Genomic DNA, 16,705 nt, shown 5'->3' on the forward strand with positions numbered 1-16,705 from the left:
TTTAGCTGTCAACTGTTTCGTCACGTCCGTTATATCCGTTTTACGACGGATCCGTTGTGATCTGGTTTTTTTTTGGAACTGCCCAATGGGAGTGCCAGACATTTTGGAGACCTATATACTGTGTTTTCACAGGCCATCTGTGAGAGTTTGGAGAGAAAGGGGCAGATTGAATGGTGTTATAGCTAAACTTGTGCAGAATTATGTGGATTATTCTTATCAAGCCAATCTGGAGCCTTGCAATGTGATTGTGTACATATTGGGCATGCTCAGCGGAAAAACGACGGAATCCAGCACTAGATTCCGTCGTGTGAAGTATTGCGACGGAAACCTGCGCAGTGTGTCATTTCGATGTTAAGAAAAGCGTTAAATTGTCCGTTGCGTCAGTCAGTCAGTCAGTCAGTGAGTCAGTGAGTCAGTGAGTCAGTGAGTCAGTGAGTCAGTCAGTCAGTGAGTCAGTCAGTGAGTCAGTCAGTGAGTCAGTGAGTCAGTCAGTGAGTCAGTCAGTGAGTCAGTGAGTCAGTCAGTCAGTCAGTGAGTCAGTCAGTCAGTCAGTGAGTCAGTCAGTCAGTCAGTCAGTCAGTCAGTCAGTCAGTCAGTCAGTCAGTCAGTCAGTCAGTCAGTCAGTCAGTCAGTCAGTCAGTCAGTCAGTCAGTCAGTCAGTCCCACTGATCCGTCGCGCGACGGATGCAATGCAAGGCCATCAGTCGTTAATACAAGTCTTGGGGGGGAAACCAGAATCCTACAAATTATTTTGCAGGATTCAGTTTTTTTTTGTTTTTTTTTTTGTCAAAGCGAGGGATTATGACTGAGTGAAAATGACTGAAATGTGAAAGTAGCCTGAGCAAATAGTATCTGGGAGTGGTGATGTTCCTGCTCCATGCACATTTGGCCGCTGCAGGACCTAATACTTTGATATTTATTCCAAAAACAGATCATAGATATTGTAGTCCTGGACTTTCCCTATAAAGCCCTGAGTTACTTTTTTAGCAAATGAATTAAAGGAGGTTTTTCCAGTTATCAAAGACAGTCAGTGGTGGTAGCAATGGAGACTCAGTGGAACTGGGGAGGGTGAGTAAACAAGCCATGTGTAAAAGAAAAAATTATATATATATATATATATATATATATATATATATATATATATATATATATATATAAAAATATATAAAATAGTGTCTCATATACATCCATGGGGCCATTATTTTTTGACGGGAGGAAAAAAAATCCTTTAATATAGTGACATCTGCAAAAGTATGGTCAAAGTAAACTAAAAAAACATATAAACTGTCCAGTATTCCATGTTTCGGTCAATGTATCGCCCAGAAATGCAATTAAAGGGAATGGCATCATTGTACATAGGGCAGCTCGCAGCGGATGGTCATTTTTTTATTATTATTATTCAGAAAGTCAATTTTGTAATATCCTGGAAATCCCCTTTAAATCAGATGAAAACTGGTGTAATTGATGGAAAGCAAAGCGCAGGTACAGCCACTGTCCCGTGCATTGCTCCATCACTGCTCTCTGGGCTTCGTTTGTTTTTTCAGCAGTGCCAATTGTAAGATGCTGCGAAACACCGGAAAGCACCGAAACACCGGGGCCTCTCACTACCGAGACACCAATACATACAACCACCCCCAACGCCGGCACAGTACCATAGTCACGCGCTACACACGTGGGAGTCGCCTTCTGATGACGTCAAGCAAGTTAAACTCCAGTTTCCGGCATATAATAAAACCTTGAGCGCTGATTGGTTGATAGGAGTATGGGGCGTGTTTAGCATCAGATCGCGTGTTGTTTGTTTTCGGAAGCTGCCGGTTTTGCTTTTGACAGGCGGGCGGGCAAAAAAAAAAAAAAAAAAGACAGTAACAGAAAAATGGAGAATGAGAGAGAGCAAAGAAAAACTCGGTCTGATGGAGCGGCGTCCCTGAGTGATACAGTGCGAAAGCAGGAGGAGGAGGCAGCGAGCAGAGGCAGACATGGGGCTGCAAGAGCTCGCTGGAAAATGCTTGGACAGGTAATGGGGGAAAGCTGATTTGTTTTGGCCCTCATGGCTACCCGTAGGAAAACTGAAATTACGCCGAATAGTTATGACCCTTCTTGCTGCCTGTAATTCCTTAAAGGGGTATTCCACTTTTGGACAGTTGTCTAAATAATTGTAGTTTATATTTAGTCTGTAGTGTGAGAGTGCTGCTGTTAGAGAATCAGACTATGAGTTGTGCCTGCTGAAGCTGATGATGAATACAATGATTGTCTTTGACAATCGAACACTACTTGAGAGGAAAATCCACATCCATGCCGTCCACTCTCCTTCTCCCACCTGCTCTCCCTTTCTCTACTCCTTCTCACTGCTGGTGACATAGCCCCCAATCCTGGCCCCCCGTGGATGGTACACCCCTCTTTATCACCCACCCACCACTCTCCACATAATAGTAACTACCGCAATCTATCCAACATAAAAACTATTCCCCTCTCACCCACTCTGCCGCCCCCTCTCTCAGGAGCGCTCTGGAATGCCCGTTCCGTCTGTAATAAACTGCACATCATTCATGATCTCTTTACCTCCAGCAATCTATCCTTTCTAGGCATCACCGAAACATGGCTGACACCATCCAACTCTGCCTCCCCAGCTGCACTATGCTACGGTGGCCTGCACTTCTCCCACACTCCTCGCCCTGGCAATAGACAAGGTGGAGGAGTGGGCCTCCTTCTTTCTAACAACTACAACTTCACCACAATCCCACCTCTACCCTCCCTCGACCTGCCTTCCTTTGAAGTGCACTCTGTCCGAATCTATTCTCCCTCCAACCTCCAAGTGGCTGTCATATACAGACCCCCGGGCGCCACCACTGCCTTCCTCGACCACTTCTCTGCCTGGCTTCTACACTTTCTCTCTGCTGACATTCCCACCATCATCATGGGTGACTTCAACATCCCCACTGACACTCGCCAACAAGCTGCTTCCAAACTCCTCTCCCTTGCTTCGTCTTTTGGCTTAACTCAGTGGTCCACCTCTGCCACCCACAAAGATGGAAACACACTAGACCTCATCTTCACCCGCCTCTGTCCCCTTTCTGACTTCACAACTTCCCCCCTCCCCCTATCTGACCACCATCTTCTGACCTTTTCAGCCCTGTCCTCCTCACCTACCCCCCCTGTCCAGCACCTAGCACATCCCCGCAGAAACCTTGCACACCTCAACATGCACACCCTCGCCGACTCTATCCTCCCACTGTCCTCCATATCGTCCCTCCACGACACAGACAGCGCCACCACTTTCTACAACACCACCCTCACATCAGCCATTGATTCAGTCGCTCCCCTTGTGCATGGCAGAGTGAGACGAATCAATAGACAGCCCTGGCACAACAGCCTCACTAAAAAACTTAGGCAAAGGTCTAGGGCTGCAGAGCGGCGGTGGAAGAAAACGCACTCCCAGGAAGACTTCACCACATTCAAAAATGCAATTCACACATTTCGTTCAGTCCTCACCTCCACTAAACACGATTACTTCAGAAACCTCATATCCTCTCTAACACACAACCCCAAACAGTTATTCAACACTTTCAACTCCCTCCTTCGCCCACCACTGCCCCCTCCAACCTCCCTCATTTCTGCAGAAGACTTTGCCACCTATTTCCAAGAAAAAATCGACCTAATAAGGCAAGTCTTCTCTGCTCAGCCACCACAACCCCTTCATGTAGCTGACCACTGCCCCTCCCCCATAAACTTCCTCCCCACCATCACCGAAGGAGAGCTTGCACGTCTGCTCTCAAAAGCGCACCTCACCACCTGCGCACTTGACCCCATGCCATCCCACCTCCTTCCCAACCTCACCACCATCCTTATTCCAGCTTTAACCCATCTCTTCAACCTATCTTTAACGACTGGAACCTTCCCCTCTGCCTTTAAACATGCAACAGTCACACCTATCCTAAAGAAACCTTCCCTCGATCCAACCTCTACTACCAGCTACCGCCCCATATCACTACTCCCACTTGCCTCAAAACTCCTGGAACAGCATGTCCATGCTGAACTTTCCTCCCACCTCTCCTCTAACGCTCTCTTTGACAACCTACAGTCCGGCTTCCGTCCACATCACTCCACCGAAACTGCCCTGACTAAAATCACAAATGACTTGCTTACTGCCAAAGCGAACAAGCACTTCTCTATACTCCTACTCCTAGACCTGTCCTCAGCCTTCGATACCGTTGACCACTCCCTCCTATTACAGACCCTCTCTTCCCTTGGTGTCAGAGATCTTGCCCTCTCTTGGATCTCTTCATACCTCTCAAATCGCACTTTTAGTGTCTCCCACTCCCACACAACCTCTTCATCCCACCATCTCTCTGTTGGCGTCCCTCAAGGCTCTGTCCTAGGACCCCTACTTTTCTCTATCTACACATTTGGCCTGGGACAACTCATAAAGTCCCATGGCTTCCAATACCACCTATATGCCGACGACACCCAGATCTACCTCTCTGGCCCAGATGCCACATCTCTGCTGTCCAAAATCCCGAAATGTCTATCTGCTATATCCTCCTTCTTCTCCTCTCGCTTCCTAAAGCTCAATGTGGCCAAAACTGAACTAATCATCTTTCCTCCGTCTCACCTACACTCTCCACCTAATCTATCTATTACAATAAATAACACCACGCTCTCGCCAGTACCCAAAGTTCGCTGCCTCGGAGTGACCTTTGACTCTGCCTTATCCTTCATACCACACATCCAATCCCTCACCACCTCCTGCCGTCTTCAACTCAAAAATATTTCCAGAATCCGCCCTTTCCTCAATTTGCAATCAACTAAAATGCTAGTGCATGCCCTCATAATCTCCCGCCTCGACTACTGTAACATCCTCCTCTGTGGCCTCCCTGCCAACACGCTTGCCCCTCTCCAGTCCATCCTTAACTCTGCTGCCCGACTTATCCACCTCTCTCCTCAATACCACCCCGCTTCTCCTCTCTGCATGTCCCTCCACTGGCTTCCAATCTTCCACCGTATCCAATTCAAACTTCTAACACTGACCTACAAAGCTGTGCATAATCTTTCCCCTCCGTACATCTCCGAACTACTCTCCCACTACACTCCAACACGTCACCTCCGGTCCTCCCAAGATCTCCTCCTCTCCTCCTCTCTCATTCGCTCCTCACACAACCGACTCCAAGACTTCTCCCGAGCATCCCCAGTCTCCTGGAACTCGCTGCCTCAACACGTCAGACTATCCCCTACCCTTGCAAACTTCAAACGGAACCTGAAAACGCACCTGTTCCGAAATGCCTACAATCTACAATGAACTCGCTGCCGCCCGACCACCGTGCGGAGCTGCCGCCCGACCACCGTGCGGAGCTGCCGCCCGACCACCGTGCGGAGCTGCCGCCCGACCACCGTGCGGAGCTGCCGCCCGACCACCGTGCGGAGCTGCCGCCCGACCACCGTGCGGAGCTGCCGCCCGACCACCGTGCGGAGCTGCCGCCCGACCACCGTGCGGAGCTGCCGCCTGACCTACACCCCACCTATTGTCTCCTCCCCATAATCCTATAGAATGTAAGCCCGCAAGGGTAGGGCCCTCTTCCCTCTGTACTAGTCTGTCTACTGTAACTTGTATACGTATTTTGTATGTAACCCCCTTCTCATGTACAGCACCATGGAATTAATGGTGCTCTATAAATAAATAATAATAATAATAATAATAATAATCCATTCTCAAGCTAGAAAGAATGATTCTCACTCTGGTGGGCTCATATCAGTCCAGCTCTTCATCTTTCTGTCTGCAGGGGGAGAGCTGGAAAACAATGCACATGTGAGCAGTGGTGGAACTGGACTACAGTAGATAGGGCCAGAGTTGACTATACTAAACATGTCAGCAGGGGAGGTGCTGGGCTGTACTATAGATGTGAGCAGGGGAGGTGCTGGGCTGTACTATAGATTTGAACAGGGGAGGTGCTGGACTGTACTATAGATTTGAACAGGGGAGGAGCTGGACTGTACTATAGATGTGAACAGAAGAGGTGCTGGGCTGTACTATAGATGTGAGCAGGGGAGGTGCTGGGCTGTACTATAGATGTGAGCAGGGGAGGTGCTGGGCTGTACTATAGATTTGAACAGGGGAGGTGCTGGGCTGTACTATAGATTTGAACAGGGGAGGTGCTGGGCTGTACTGTACTATAGATGTGAGAAGGGGAGGTGCTGGGCTGTACTATAGATGTGAGCAGGGGAGGTGCTGGGCTGTACTATAGATGTGAGCAGGGGAGGTGCTGGGCTGTACTATAGATGTGAGCAGGGGAGGTGCTGGGCTGTACTATAGATGTGAGCAGGGGAGGTGCTGGGCTGTACTATAGATGTGAGCAGGGGAGGTGCTGGACTGTACTATAGATGTGAGCAGGGGAGGTGCTGGGCTGTACTATAGATGTGAGCAGGGGAGGTGCTGGGCTGTACTATAGATGTGAGCAGGGGAGGTGCTGGGCTGTACTATAGATGTGAGCCGGGGAGGTGCTGGGCTGTACTATAGATGTGAGCCGGGGAGGTGCTGGGCTGTACTATAGATGTGAGCAGGGGAGGTGCTGGGCTGTACTATAGATGTGAGCAGGGGAGGTGCTGGGCTGTACTATAGATGTGAGCAGGGGAGGTGCTGGGCTGTACTATAGATGTGAGCAGGGGAGGTGCTGGGCTGTACTATAGATGTGAGCAGGGGAGGTGCTGGGCTGTACTATAGATGTGAGCAGGGGAGGTGCTGGGCTGTACTATAGATGTGAGCAGGGGAGGTGCTGGGCTGTACTATAGATGTGAGCAGGGGAGGTGCTGGGCTGTACTATAGACGTGAGCAGGGGAGGTGCTGGGCTGTACTATAGACGTGAGCCGGGGAGGTGCTGGGCTGTACTATAGATGTGAGCAGGGGAGGTGCTGGGCTGTACTATAGATGTGAGCAGGGGAGGTGCTGGGCTGTACTATAGATGTGAGCAGGGGAGGTGCTGGGCTGTACTATAGATGTGAGCAGGGGAGGTGCTGGGCTGTACTATAGATGTGAGCAGGGGAGGTGCTGGGCTGTACTATAGATGTGAGCAGGGGAGGTGCTGGGCTGTACTATAGATGTGAGCAGGGGAGGTGCTGGGCTGTACTATAGATGTGAGCAGGGGAGGTGCTGGGCTGTACTATAGATGTGAGCAGGGGAGGTGCTGGGCTGTACTATAGATGTGAGCAGGGGAGGTGCTGGGCTGTACTATAGATGTGAGCAGGGGAGGTGCTGGGCTGTACTATAGATGTGAGCAGGGGAGGTGCTGGGCTGTACTATAGATGTGAGCAGGGGAGGTGCTGGGCTGTACTATAGATGTGAGCAGGGGAGGTGCTGGGCTGTACTATAGACGTGAGCCGGGGAGGTGCTGGGCTGTACTATAGACGTGAGCAGGGGAGGTGCTGGGCTGTACTATAGATGTGAGCAGGGGAGGTGCTGGGCTGTACTATAGATGTGAGCAGGGGAGGTGCTGGGCTGTACTATAGATGTGAGCAGGGGAGGTGCTGGGCTGTACTATAGATGTGAGCAGGGGAGGTGCTGGGCTGTACTATAGATGTGAGCAGGGGAGGTGCTGGGCTGTACTATAGATGTGAGCAGGGGAGGTGCTGGGCTGTACTATAGATGTGAGCAGGGGAGGTGCTGGGCTGTACTATAGATGTGAGCAGGGGAGGTGCTGGGCTGTACTATAGATGTGAGCAGGGGAGGTGCTGGGCTGTACTATAGATGTGAGCAGGGGAGGTGCTGGGCTGTACTATAGATGTGAGCAGGGGAGGTGCTGGGCTGTACTATAGATGTGAGCAGGGGAGGTGCTGGGCTGTACTATAGATGTGAGCCGGGGAGGTGCTGGGCTGTACTATAGATGTGAGCAGGGGAGGTGCTGGGCTGTACTATAGATGTGAGCAGGGGAGGTGCTGGGCTGTACTATAGATGTGAGCAGGGGAGGTGCTGGGCTGTACTATAGATGTGAGCAGGGGAGGTGCTGGGCTGTACTATAGATGTGAGCAGGGGAGGTGCTGGGCTGTACTATAGATGTGAGCAGGGGAGGTGCTGGGCTGTACTATAGATGTGAGCCGGGGAGGTGCTGGGCTGTACTATAGATGTGAGCAGGGGAGGTGCTGGGCTGTACTATAGATGTGAGCAGGGGAGGTGCTGGGCTGTACTATAGATGTGAGCCGGGGAGGTGCTGGGCTGTACTATAGATGTGAGCCGGGGAGGTGCTGGGCTGTACTATAGATGTGAGCAGGGGAGGTGCTGGGCTGTACTATAGATGTGAGCCGGGGAGGTGCTGGGCTGTACTATAGATGTGAGCCGGGGAGGTGCTGGGCTGTACTATAGATGTGAGCAGGGGAGGTGCTGGGCTGAAGCAGAAGTTGAATACCAATTACTAAATGACAAGTCTTCGGGCCAAGTTGCAAGTATAAGTCAGAAATAACGCTATGTTCTGGTCGGGGTTAGGATTTGGTCTGTTTTCAGCTGCTGATTCCCAGCCACTCCGCCGTAGTGCTGTCCAGATCTCATGCTGGTCTTCTTGCTTCCCCTTCCAGTGGGAATGGGGATGTGATGGCTGCAGTCAGTCAGTTACTGCTGTAGCTAGTGATTGGCTGCAGCAGTCACACGTCCCTATGCTTGGATCACAACGTACAAAGATTTGGTGGGGGGTTACACAGTTTTCTATGAAGCAGCAACAGCTGATGATTGGCTGCAGAGGTCATGTTCCACCTGATCTAGAAGATACTGTCTCTTGTCTTTTTCTTCCAGCTCATACATAATGTGATCACTGCAGCTAATCTGCAGCCACTGATTGACTATTGTTATCAAACATTCCTTGTTGAAGTTTATTTTTTATCTCAATTGCTATATATATTAGATATTTTTTGTAGGTTTCATTTTATTTAGTTTTATTTACTAAGTTTAAACGATATTATTATTTATTATTATAGCGCCATTTATTCCATGGCGCTTTACATGTGAAAGGAGTGTACATAATAGGGTAAAATACAATAATCATAAACAATACAAGGCACAGACAGGTACAGGCAGGAGGAGCGAGGACCCTGTCCGCGAGGGCTCACAGTCTACAAGGGATAGGTGAGGATACAGTAGGTGAGGGTAGACCTGATTGTGCGGCGCTGTATCAGACTGAGGGTTACGGCAGGTTGTAGGCTTGTCGGAAGAGGTGGGTCTTTAGGTTCCTTTTGAAGCTTGTCAGGGTGGGCGAGAGTCTGATATGTTGTGGTAGAGCATTCCAGAGTATGGGGGAGGCACGGGAGAAGTCTTGGATGCGATGGTGGGAAAGGAGATGAGAGGGGAGTAGAGAAGGAGATCTTGTGAGGATCGAAGGTTGCGTGCAGGTAAGTACCGGGAGACTAGGTCACAGATGTAGGGAGGAGACAGGTTGTGGATGGCTTTTTATGTCATGGTTAGTGTTTTGAACTTGAGTCGTTGGGCAATGGGAAGCCAGTGAAGGGATTGGCAGAGAGGAGAGGTCAGGGAGTAGCGGGCGAGAGGTGGATCAGTCGGGCATCATAATTTAGAATAGATTGTAGGGGTGTGAGACTGTTAAGGGTACTTTACACGCTGCGATATCCGTACCGATATCACTAGCGAGCGTACCCGCCCCCGTCGGTTGTGCGTCACGGGCAAATCGCTGCCCGTGGCGCACAACATCGTTAACACCCGTCACACGGACTTGCCTTCCCTGCGACGTCGCTCTGGCCGGCGAACCGCCTCCTTTCTAAGGGGGAGGTTCGTGCGGCGTCACAGCGACGTCACGGCAGCCGTCCAATAGAAGCGGAGGGGCGGAGATGAGCGGCCGGAACATGCCGCCCACCTCCTTCTTTCCTCATTGCTGGTGGACGCAGGTAAGGAGATGTTCGTTGTTCCTGTGTGCTGCGGCAGGAACGACGAACAACATCGTACCTGCAGCAGCAACGATATTTGGGAAAGGAGCGACGTGTCAACGAGCAACGATTTTTCACGTTTTTGCGCTCGTTGATCGTCGCTCCTTGGTGTCACACGATGCAATGTCGCTACCGGCGCCGGATGTGCGTCACTAACGACGTGACCCCGACGATATATCGTTAGCGATGTCGCAGCGTGTAAAGCACCCTTTAGAAGGGAGGTCACATAGCAGGAGGTTGCAATAATCCAGGTGGGAGATAATAAGGGCATGTACTAGTGTTTTTGCAGCTTCTTGGGAAAGGAATGTATGGATCCGGGAAATATTTTTGAGTTGGAGGCGGCAGGAGGTGAAGAGGGCTTGGATGTGTGGCTTGAAAGATATAAAAAGTGACCATCACTTCTGCTTGAGATGGAATAATTACAATTTCCTCGCCTTTTTGTCTCCTCTGGTTACACAAGTCCCGATTGGACCTTGTAGGGACGTGAAGATGGTCTCGTTGGCGTTCCGGATCTGGCAGGAGAATACGAGGAGGCGCAGCGTTATTTGACTAATAATGACTCGAGCTCTTAGTTTTCTGGTAGGAGGCGAGCAGCTCTCTGAAATCCATAAAATATTTCTTCTCTGTTCTTGATGACATGAGAGGGTGAATACTTAATCCGTTGTTAGGGGAGGTCAAGTGCTTGTCGTTTTATTGTCTGACATGATGTGACATTGAGAAGAATTGTATGGGCTGGAATGCATTCCGAGCCCCATCTGCTGTCAACAAATAGTCAATGGAATGATGGGCTCTTAATGTGCCTTCTCTTTGTGAGGTTTATTGCAGTTCATTAAAAAAAAAAAAAACCTCAATGATCGTTTTCACTACTTAAAAGAAAATGCAGAATCCTCTATACCGATCGCTAGCTGCCCTAGATAAAAAAAAGTTATCAAAAGATTCGACATAAAATCTACAGTATCTATTGTAATGAGGCAGTGAAAGCATTTCCTGTGCTCAGAGGAAGCCTTTGTCGGCTTATTCATGTAAGACCTACAAGGTCTAAAATATGGGGGCTACGAGAGACGACCACTACGGCAGCCAATCAGATTGATACCATTAGAGGACAACCTGCCGCCTGGGGGGCATAAGTGGCCGACGGTGTCATTGTGTGCAGCCCCATAATATTTGGTCATAGGCATACTTGTCCGCTTTCGGCTATTTTCATGAAGTTTCCATATCAGGGAAAAAGAGGAAACGCACGCTGCCATCTGCTTCAACCCAAACTTTTAGGAGAACGGGGCCCCTTGACCGTGGATCGGCAATCCAGAAAGGTGTACTGTATATGAAGTAATAATGGCCGTCTATGCATGCGGCTCTTTACCCCCAGTATACTATGGGGAGACCCACAAGCACTGATGGTCTCCTCCACGCTTGAGGCCAACTGGGGGTGAAGGGACCCCCATTCTTCCCATACTTACAGGTTTCATGTCACATCTCCATCAGAGTCTGCTCCTGCGGTTTCTGCTTTGATCACCAGGCGCCGCGGTATTCCCACCAAGGGCTGGGCTGGTGATAGGAGAGAAGTCGGTGCCAGTGGCTCTGGTGGGTACAGACTCTGGTCATCCACTAAGGCTACTTTCACACATCCGGCTGTGAAACCTATGCAACGGATGCGGCGAAAACAGTAGTAAGTTTTTACATGCGGCCCGTCCGTGTTTTTCCGGTTGCGGCACGCTACTGAGCATGCGCAGTGGAAGAAACCGCATGCGGCGGCCGGATGCGTTTTTTCCGCATCGCGCCGCATTCGGCGTCCATAGGCATGCATTGAAAAATGCGCCGCAGCGGCTAGATGCGGCGCGATGCGTTTTTTTTTGCTGGAGCAAAAAACGTGCCAGGGAACGTTCCATCCGGCCGCGGCATCGGCGAAATCTGCTGCGTGCGGCAAAAACCGGACCGAACGCAAGCCCATGCGGCACAATACGGCACTAATGTAAGTCTATGCAAAAAAAAACGCAACCGGTGGCAAAAAAACGGTTGCGGTTTTTCTGCAGAGCGCCGTATTGTGCCGCAGAGCAAAAACCGGATGTGTGAAAGTAGCCTAAGCTGGGTTTGATTGGGACCTGCAGTATCACTGGCTGACTGTGGTGGCGTGTATCTTCCATCTGAAGTTACCACCTCTCAGCCACGGTCAGAGGGAAGGCACCACACCCTTCTTATTCCTCCTCCAGTCTGCTGGTCACTGCCAGATATAGTCTTGGTATACATACTGCTGCGTCTCTGGTTCACCTTGTCCTTACTATTGTTCTGTGTTTTGACCTCTGACTCTTCACCTGCCTGCCATTTTTGTACCTCACTGCCATCTCTAGATTATGACCCTAGCCTGATTTAGTAACCACCCTTTTGCCTGTCGATTTTGCCCCTTTTGTGCCAGCTGGTTTAGACCCTGCCTGATGACCATTCTTCTCTGGATTTCAGCCTTTCCACAGGCAGTGACCCCCTGGACCTTGTAGTAATTACAGATCTCTGTACAGGGGTTAAATGGGTTTGGGGTTCTCGGGATCCTGCTGAGTGGGCGGCTAGCCTCTAGTCTGTCCATAACAGCCATTCTGAGTCTGAGGTCCTGGGCAGACATCACATTTGAATTTCATGATCTGTCAGGCATTTATGATATTTACTTTAAAGAGCCTATGTCAGCAGGTTTTTGCTACCTCATATGAGAGCAGCATGATGTAGGCAAAGAGACCCTGAATCAAATGATGTATTAGTTAGATTACCGGATGCAGCCGTTCTGACACAATCAGAACCTCTAAAGCCATGTAGCAGAGCTGAGAGAGCTGTCCTGCTCACACCAGGCTCTCAATAGACATTGTACATTGGCAGTGAGGTGTCAGTCAGAGGAAGCGAGGTGTCGGACTACCATGCATGAGACATTGTAGTCATAGGAATGATAAGTCCTGCTTGTGTCCTGCTGCTTAAACAAACATTCCTGGAATGCAACAGATCAGACTATGATAAGAGACACAACCCTGAATTCTATATCTTAACCCTTGCAGCATGTTGTCTTTTGATTACATATCAAAATCCTGCTAATAGATTCCCTTTAAAGCACCACTCCAGTGTTTTAGTTTTTTTTTTTTTTTAATTACACGGAGTGGTGCTTTAAATATAAGCCCCCTGTTCCCGTTTTATACTCGCCATATGGCGGCATCATCTTCTATCGACTACGCTCCTGGGGGACTTGATTTGTGACCAGTGTTTCATGGAGCATGCTGGAGGTCACAACTCAATACAAGTCTATGAGAGTCTCATTCCGGCACTCAAAGAGTTGCATTGAAAGCTTGTGACATAACTTCAGTCAGTTAAAAGATGCAGACACAAGATGGTGCTGCGGGACCGTAGTGGCGCCGAAAAGGGATGAAAATGGTGAGTATAATACAGGGAGCAGAGGACCTTAGACTTCAAGTGACTTTCCAGAAGTGGAAAAGAACATGCTGAAGGGGTGTTTTAAATATTACAGAACTGTCTCAGATAGTAACCATGGGCATGAACATGATGACACGGAAAAAGGGCCGACTAGTCAGGGGAACTAACACCTCTGCCACTAGTCACAGGCCTAATTTGAATCATAAAATTGGATGTAGTAAATGCTTTTTTTAAAGTTTTATTTTAGAGAATGATGTTATATAGGGCTGGCTAGGAAGGGAATTTGGACAATATAAATGCTGTTGGCTTCGATGGCACAAGGGACCTGACAAGTTCCCTTCTAAAATTAACTTTGTTCCTGGGAAAACCCCTTCCTAATAAAAGTATGTTCTACTGACCCAGATTCCAGCCGAATAGTGTCCGAATTCCGGGGTATAATCCAAAGGTCAGAGGGAGATCATTTCCATTCAACGTGGGGCAGATAAAATGTCGGGAAGCGCAGTGTGTATGCTTTATTAAGTTTGCAACCTAAATACAGTAAAAAAAGAGAATTTTGTTTACTTACCGTAAATTCTTTTTCTTATAGTTCCGTCATGGGAGACCCAGACCATGGGTGTATAGCTTCTGCCTCCGGAGGACACACAAAGTACTACACTAAAAAGTGTAGCTCCTCCCTCTGGGCTATATACACCCCCTGGATGACAATCTAACCAGTTCAGTGCAAAAGCTGAAGGAGGACATCCACCCATAAGTAGAGATAGAGTAAAACCCGGATAACCGGAACCTCTGTCTACAACAACAGCCGGTGAAAACACACGGAACAAGAACTGCCAACAGGCAACAGGGAGGGTGCTGGGTCTCCCATGACGGAACTATAAGAAAAAGAATTTACGGTAAGTAAACAAAATTCTCTTTTTCTTCATCGTTCCTATGGGAGACCCAGACCATGGGACGTCTCAAAGCAGTCCATGGGTGGGAAATAACAACAACTGAGAAGTAGGCAAAACCTAACTTCACAAATGGGCGACAGCCGCCTGAAGGATGCGTCTGCCCAAGCTCGCATCTGCCGAAGCATGAGCATGCACTTGATAGTGCTTCGAAAAGGTGTGCAGACTAGACCAAGTGGCAGCCTGACAGACTTGCTGAGCCGTAGCCTGGTGCCTGAAAGCCCAAGAGGCACTGACAGCTCTGGTCGAGTGCGCCTTAATCCCCGGCGGGAGAGGCACCTGAGTACATTGGTAGGCATCGGATATGGCCGACCTAATCCAACGAGCTAGCGTCGGCTTAGAAGCCGAAAGACCCTTGCGCTGACCTGTGGTCACCACAAAAAGAGAGGTGCACCGTCTAAGAGCAGCGGTGCGAGACACATAGATCCGGAGCGCCCGCACCAGATCCAGAGTATGCAGCGCCTTCTCAAAGCGATGCACAGGGGCCGGACAAAGGGAAGGCAATGTAATATCCTGGTTAAGGTGGAAAGGAGACACCACCTTAGGGAGAAAGTCCGGAGTCGGACGGAGAACCACCTTGTCTTGGTGAAAAACCAAAAACGGTGACTCCGTAGAGAGCGCAGCCAAATCCGAAACTCTCCTGAGAGAAGTTATGGCCACCAGAAAGACCACTTTCTGAGAAAGTCGAAACAAGGGAACCTCCTTAAGAGGTTCAAATGGGGGTTTCTGTAAAGCCGTGAGGACCAGATTAAGGTCCCAGGGATCCAAAGGCCGCCGGTATGGGGGAACGATGTGAGATGCGCCCTGCATGAAGGTGCGCACCTGGGCCAGTCGGGCGATACGCCGCTGGAAAAACACTGACAGCGCCGAGACCTGTCCCTTGAGGGAATTGAGGGATAGTCCTAGCTGCAGACCTGACTGTAGAAAAGACAGGATGGTCGGCAAGGAAAAAGGCCAAGGAGCATGGCCGGAAGAGCGACACCAGGATAGGAAAATCCTCCAAGTCCTGTGGTAAATCTTGGCCGAGGAAGACTTCCGAGCCTGAGTCATAGTGGAAATGACTTCAGAGGGAATGCCGGAAGCCGTCAGGATCCAGGACTCAAGAGCCACGCCGTCAATCTGAGAGCCACAGAATTCTGGCGGAAGAACGGACCTTGAGAGAGAAGGTCTGGCCGGTCCGGGAGATGCCACGGCACCTCTACGGACAGACGGAGTAGGTCTGGGTACCAGGCTCGCCTGGGCCAGTCTGGAGCAATGATTATGACCCGATGGCCCTCCATCCTGATCTTGCGCAGGACTCTGGGCAAGAGAGCTAGAGGGGGAAACACGTAAGCCAGACGGAACTGGGACCAATCCTGAACCAGCGCGTCCGCTGCCAAGGCCTGAGGATCGTGGGAGCGAGCCACGTAAACCGGAACCTTGTTGTTGTGCCGGGATGCCATTAGATCCACTTCTTGAGTGCCCCACTTGCGGCAGATTGACCGGAATACTGCCGGATGCAGGGCCCACTCGCCGTTGTCTACGGTTTGACGGCTGAGATAATCTGCCTCCCAGTTTTCTACGCCTGGGATGTGAACTGCGGATATGGTGGACTTGGAGTCCTCCGTCCACTGAAGGATGCGTTGCACTTCCAACATTGCCAGGCGGCTGCGAGTCCCGCCCTGGTGATTGATGTAGGCAACTGCTGTCGCGTTGTCTGACTGGACTCGAATGTGCTTGCCCGCCAACAGGTGGTGAAAGGCTACGAGAGCTAGGAGCACTGCTCTGATTTCGAGCACATTGATCGAGAGGGCTGATTCGGACGGAGTCCAAGTGCCCTGTGCTCGGTGGTGGAGAAATACTGCTCCCCAGCCGGATAGACTGGCGTCCGTGGTGAGAATCACCCAGGACGGGATCAGAAAGGAGCGCCCCTGGGACAGAGAGAAGGGCCGAAGCCACCACTGAAGAGAGCTCCTGGTCTGTGGCGACAGAGCCACCAGCCTGTGCAAGGAAGAGGTCCGCTTGTCCCAACAGCGGAGAATGTCCAGCTGCAGAGGACGCAGATGGAACTGGGCAAAGGGAACCGCTTCCATTGACGCCACCATCTGACCCAGCACCTGCATAAGGTGCCTGATGGAATGACGGCGGGGCCTCAACAGAGAGCGCACCGCCAGATGGAGGGACTGCTGTTTGACTAAGGGCAGCTTCACAAGTGCCGGCAGAGTCTCGAATTGCATCCCTAGGTACGTGAGTTTCTGTGTCGGGGTCAGAGTGGACTTGGGCAGGTTGACAAGCCACCCGAATCGAACAAGTGTGGCGAGAGTGAGTGAGACACTCCGCTGACAGTCTGCACTGGATGAAGCCTTGACTAGAAGGTCGTCCAGGTAAGGAATCACTGTCAACCCCTGTAGGTGCAGAACCGCAACCACTGCTGCCATGACCTTGGTGAATACTCGAGGGGCCGTGGC

At 50.3% G+C, this 16,705-nt stretch overlaps 2 protein-coding genes across 2 annotated transcripts in view; one reads left to right on the forward strand and one right to left on the reverse strand.

Annotated features, from left to right (window-relative positions):
- Positions 1-1,715, reverse strand: part of PREPL (prolyl endopeptidase like) — a 102,403-nt gene extending 100,688 nt beyond the window's left edge. The window contains exon 1 of the mRNA XM_075339192.1: positions 1,653-1,715. The gene's annotated coding sequence lies outside the window, so the exon portion shown is untranslated. The remainder of the gene's footprint in view (positions 1-1,652) is intronic.
- Positions 1,716-1,781: 66 nt separating this feature from the next.
- CAMKMT (calmodulin-lysine N-methyltransferase) overlaps positions 1,782-16,705 on the forward strand; it is a 654,168-nt gene continuing 639,244 nt past the window's right edge. Inside the window, exon 1 of the mRNA XM_075339193.1 lies at positions 1,782-2,014. Within this exon, the coding sequence (XP_075195308.1) occupies positions 1,874-2,014 (141 nt within the window). The 5' untranslated portion in view covers positions 1,782-1,873. The remainder of the gene's footprint in view (positions 2,015-16,705) is intronic.

Source organism: Anomaloglossus baeobatrachus, chromosome 3 (genome assembly GCF_048569485.1).
Source record: "Anomaloglossus baeobatrachus isolate aAnoBae1 chromosome 3, aAnoBae1.hap1, whole genome shotgun sequence".
Lineage (NCBI taxonomy): Eukaryota > Metazoa > Chordata > Amphibia > Anura > Aromobatidae > Anomaloglossus > Anomaloglossus baeobatrachus.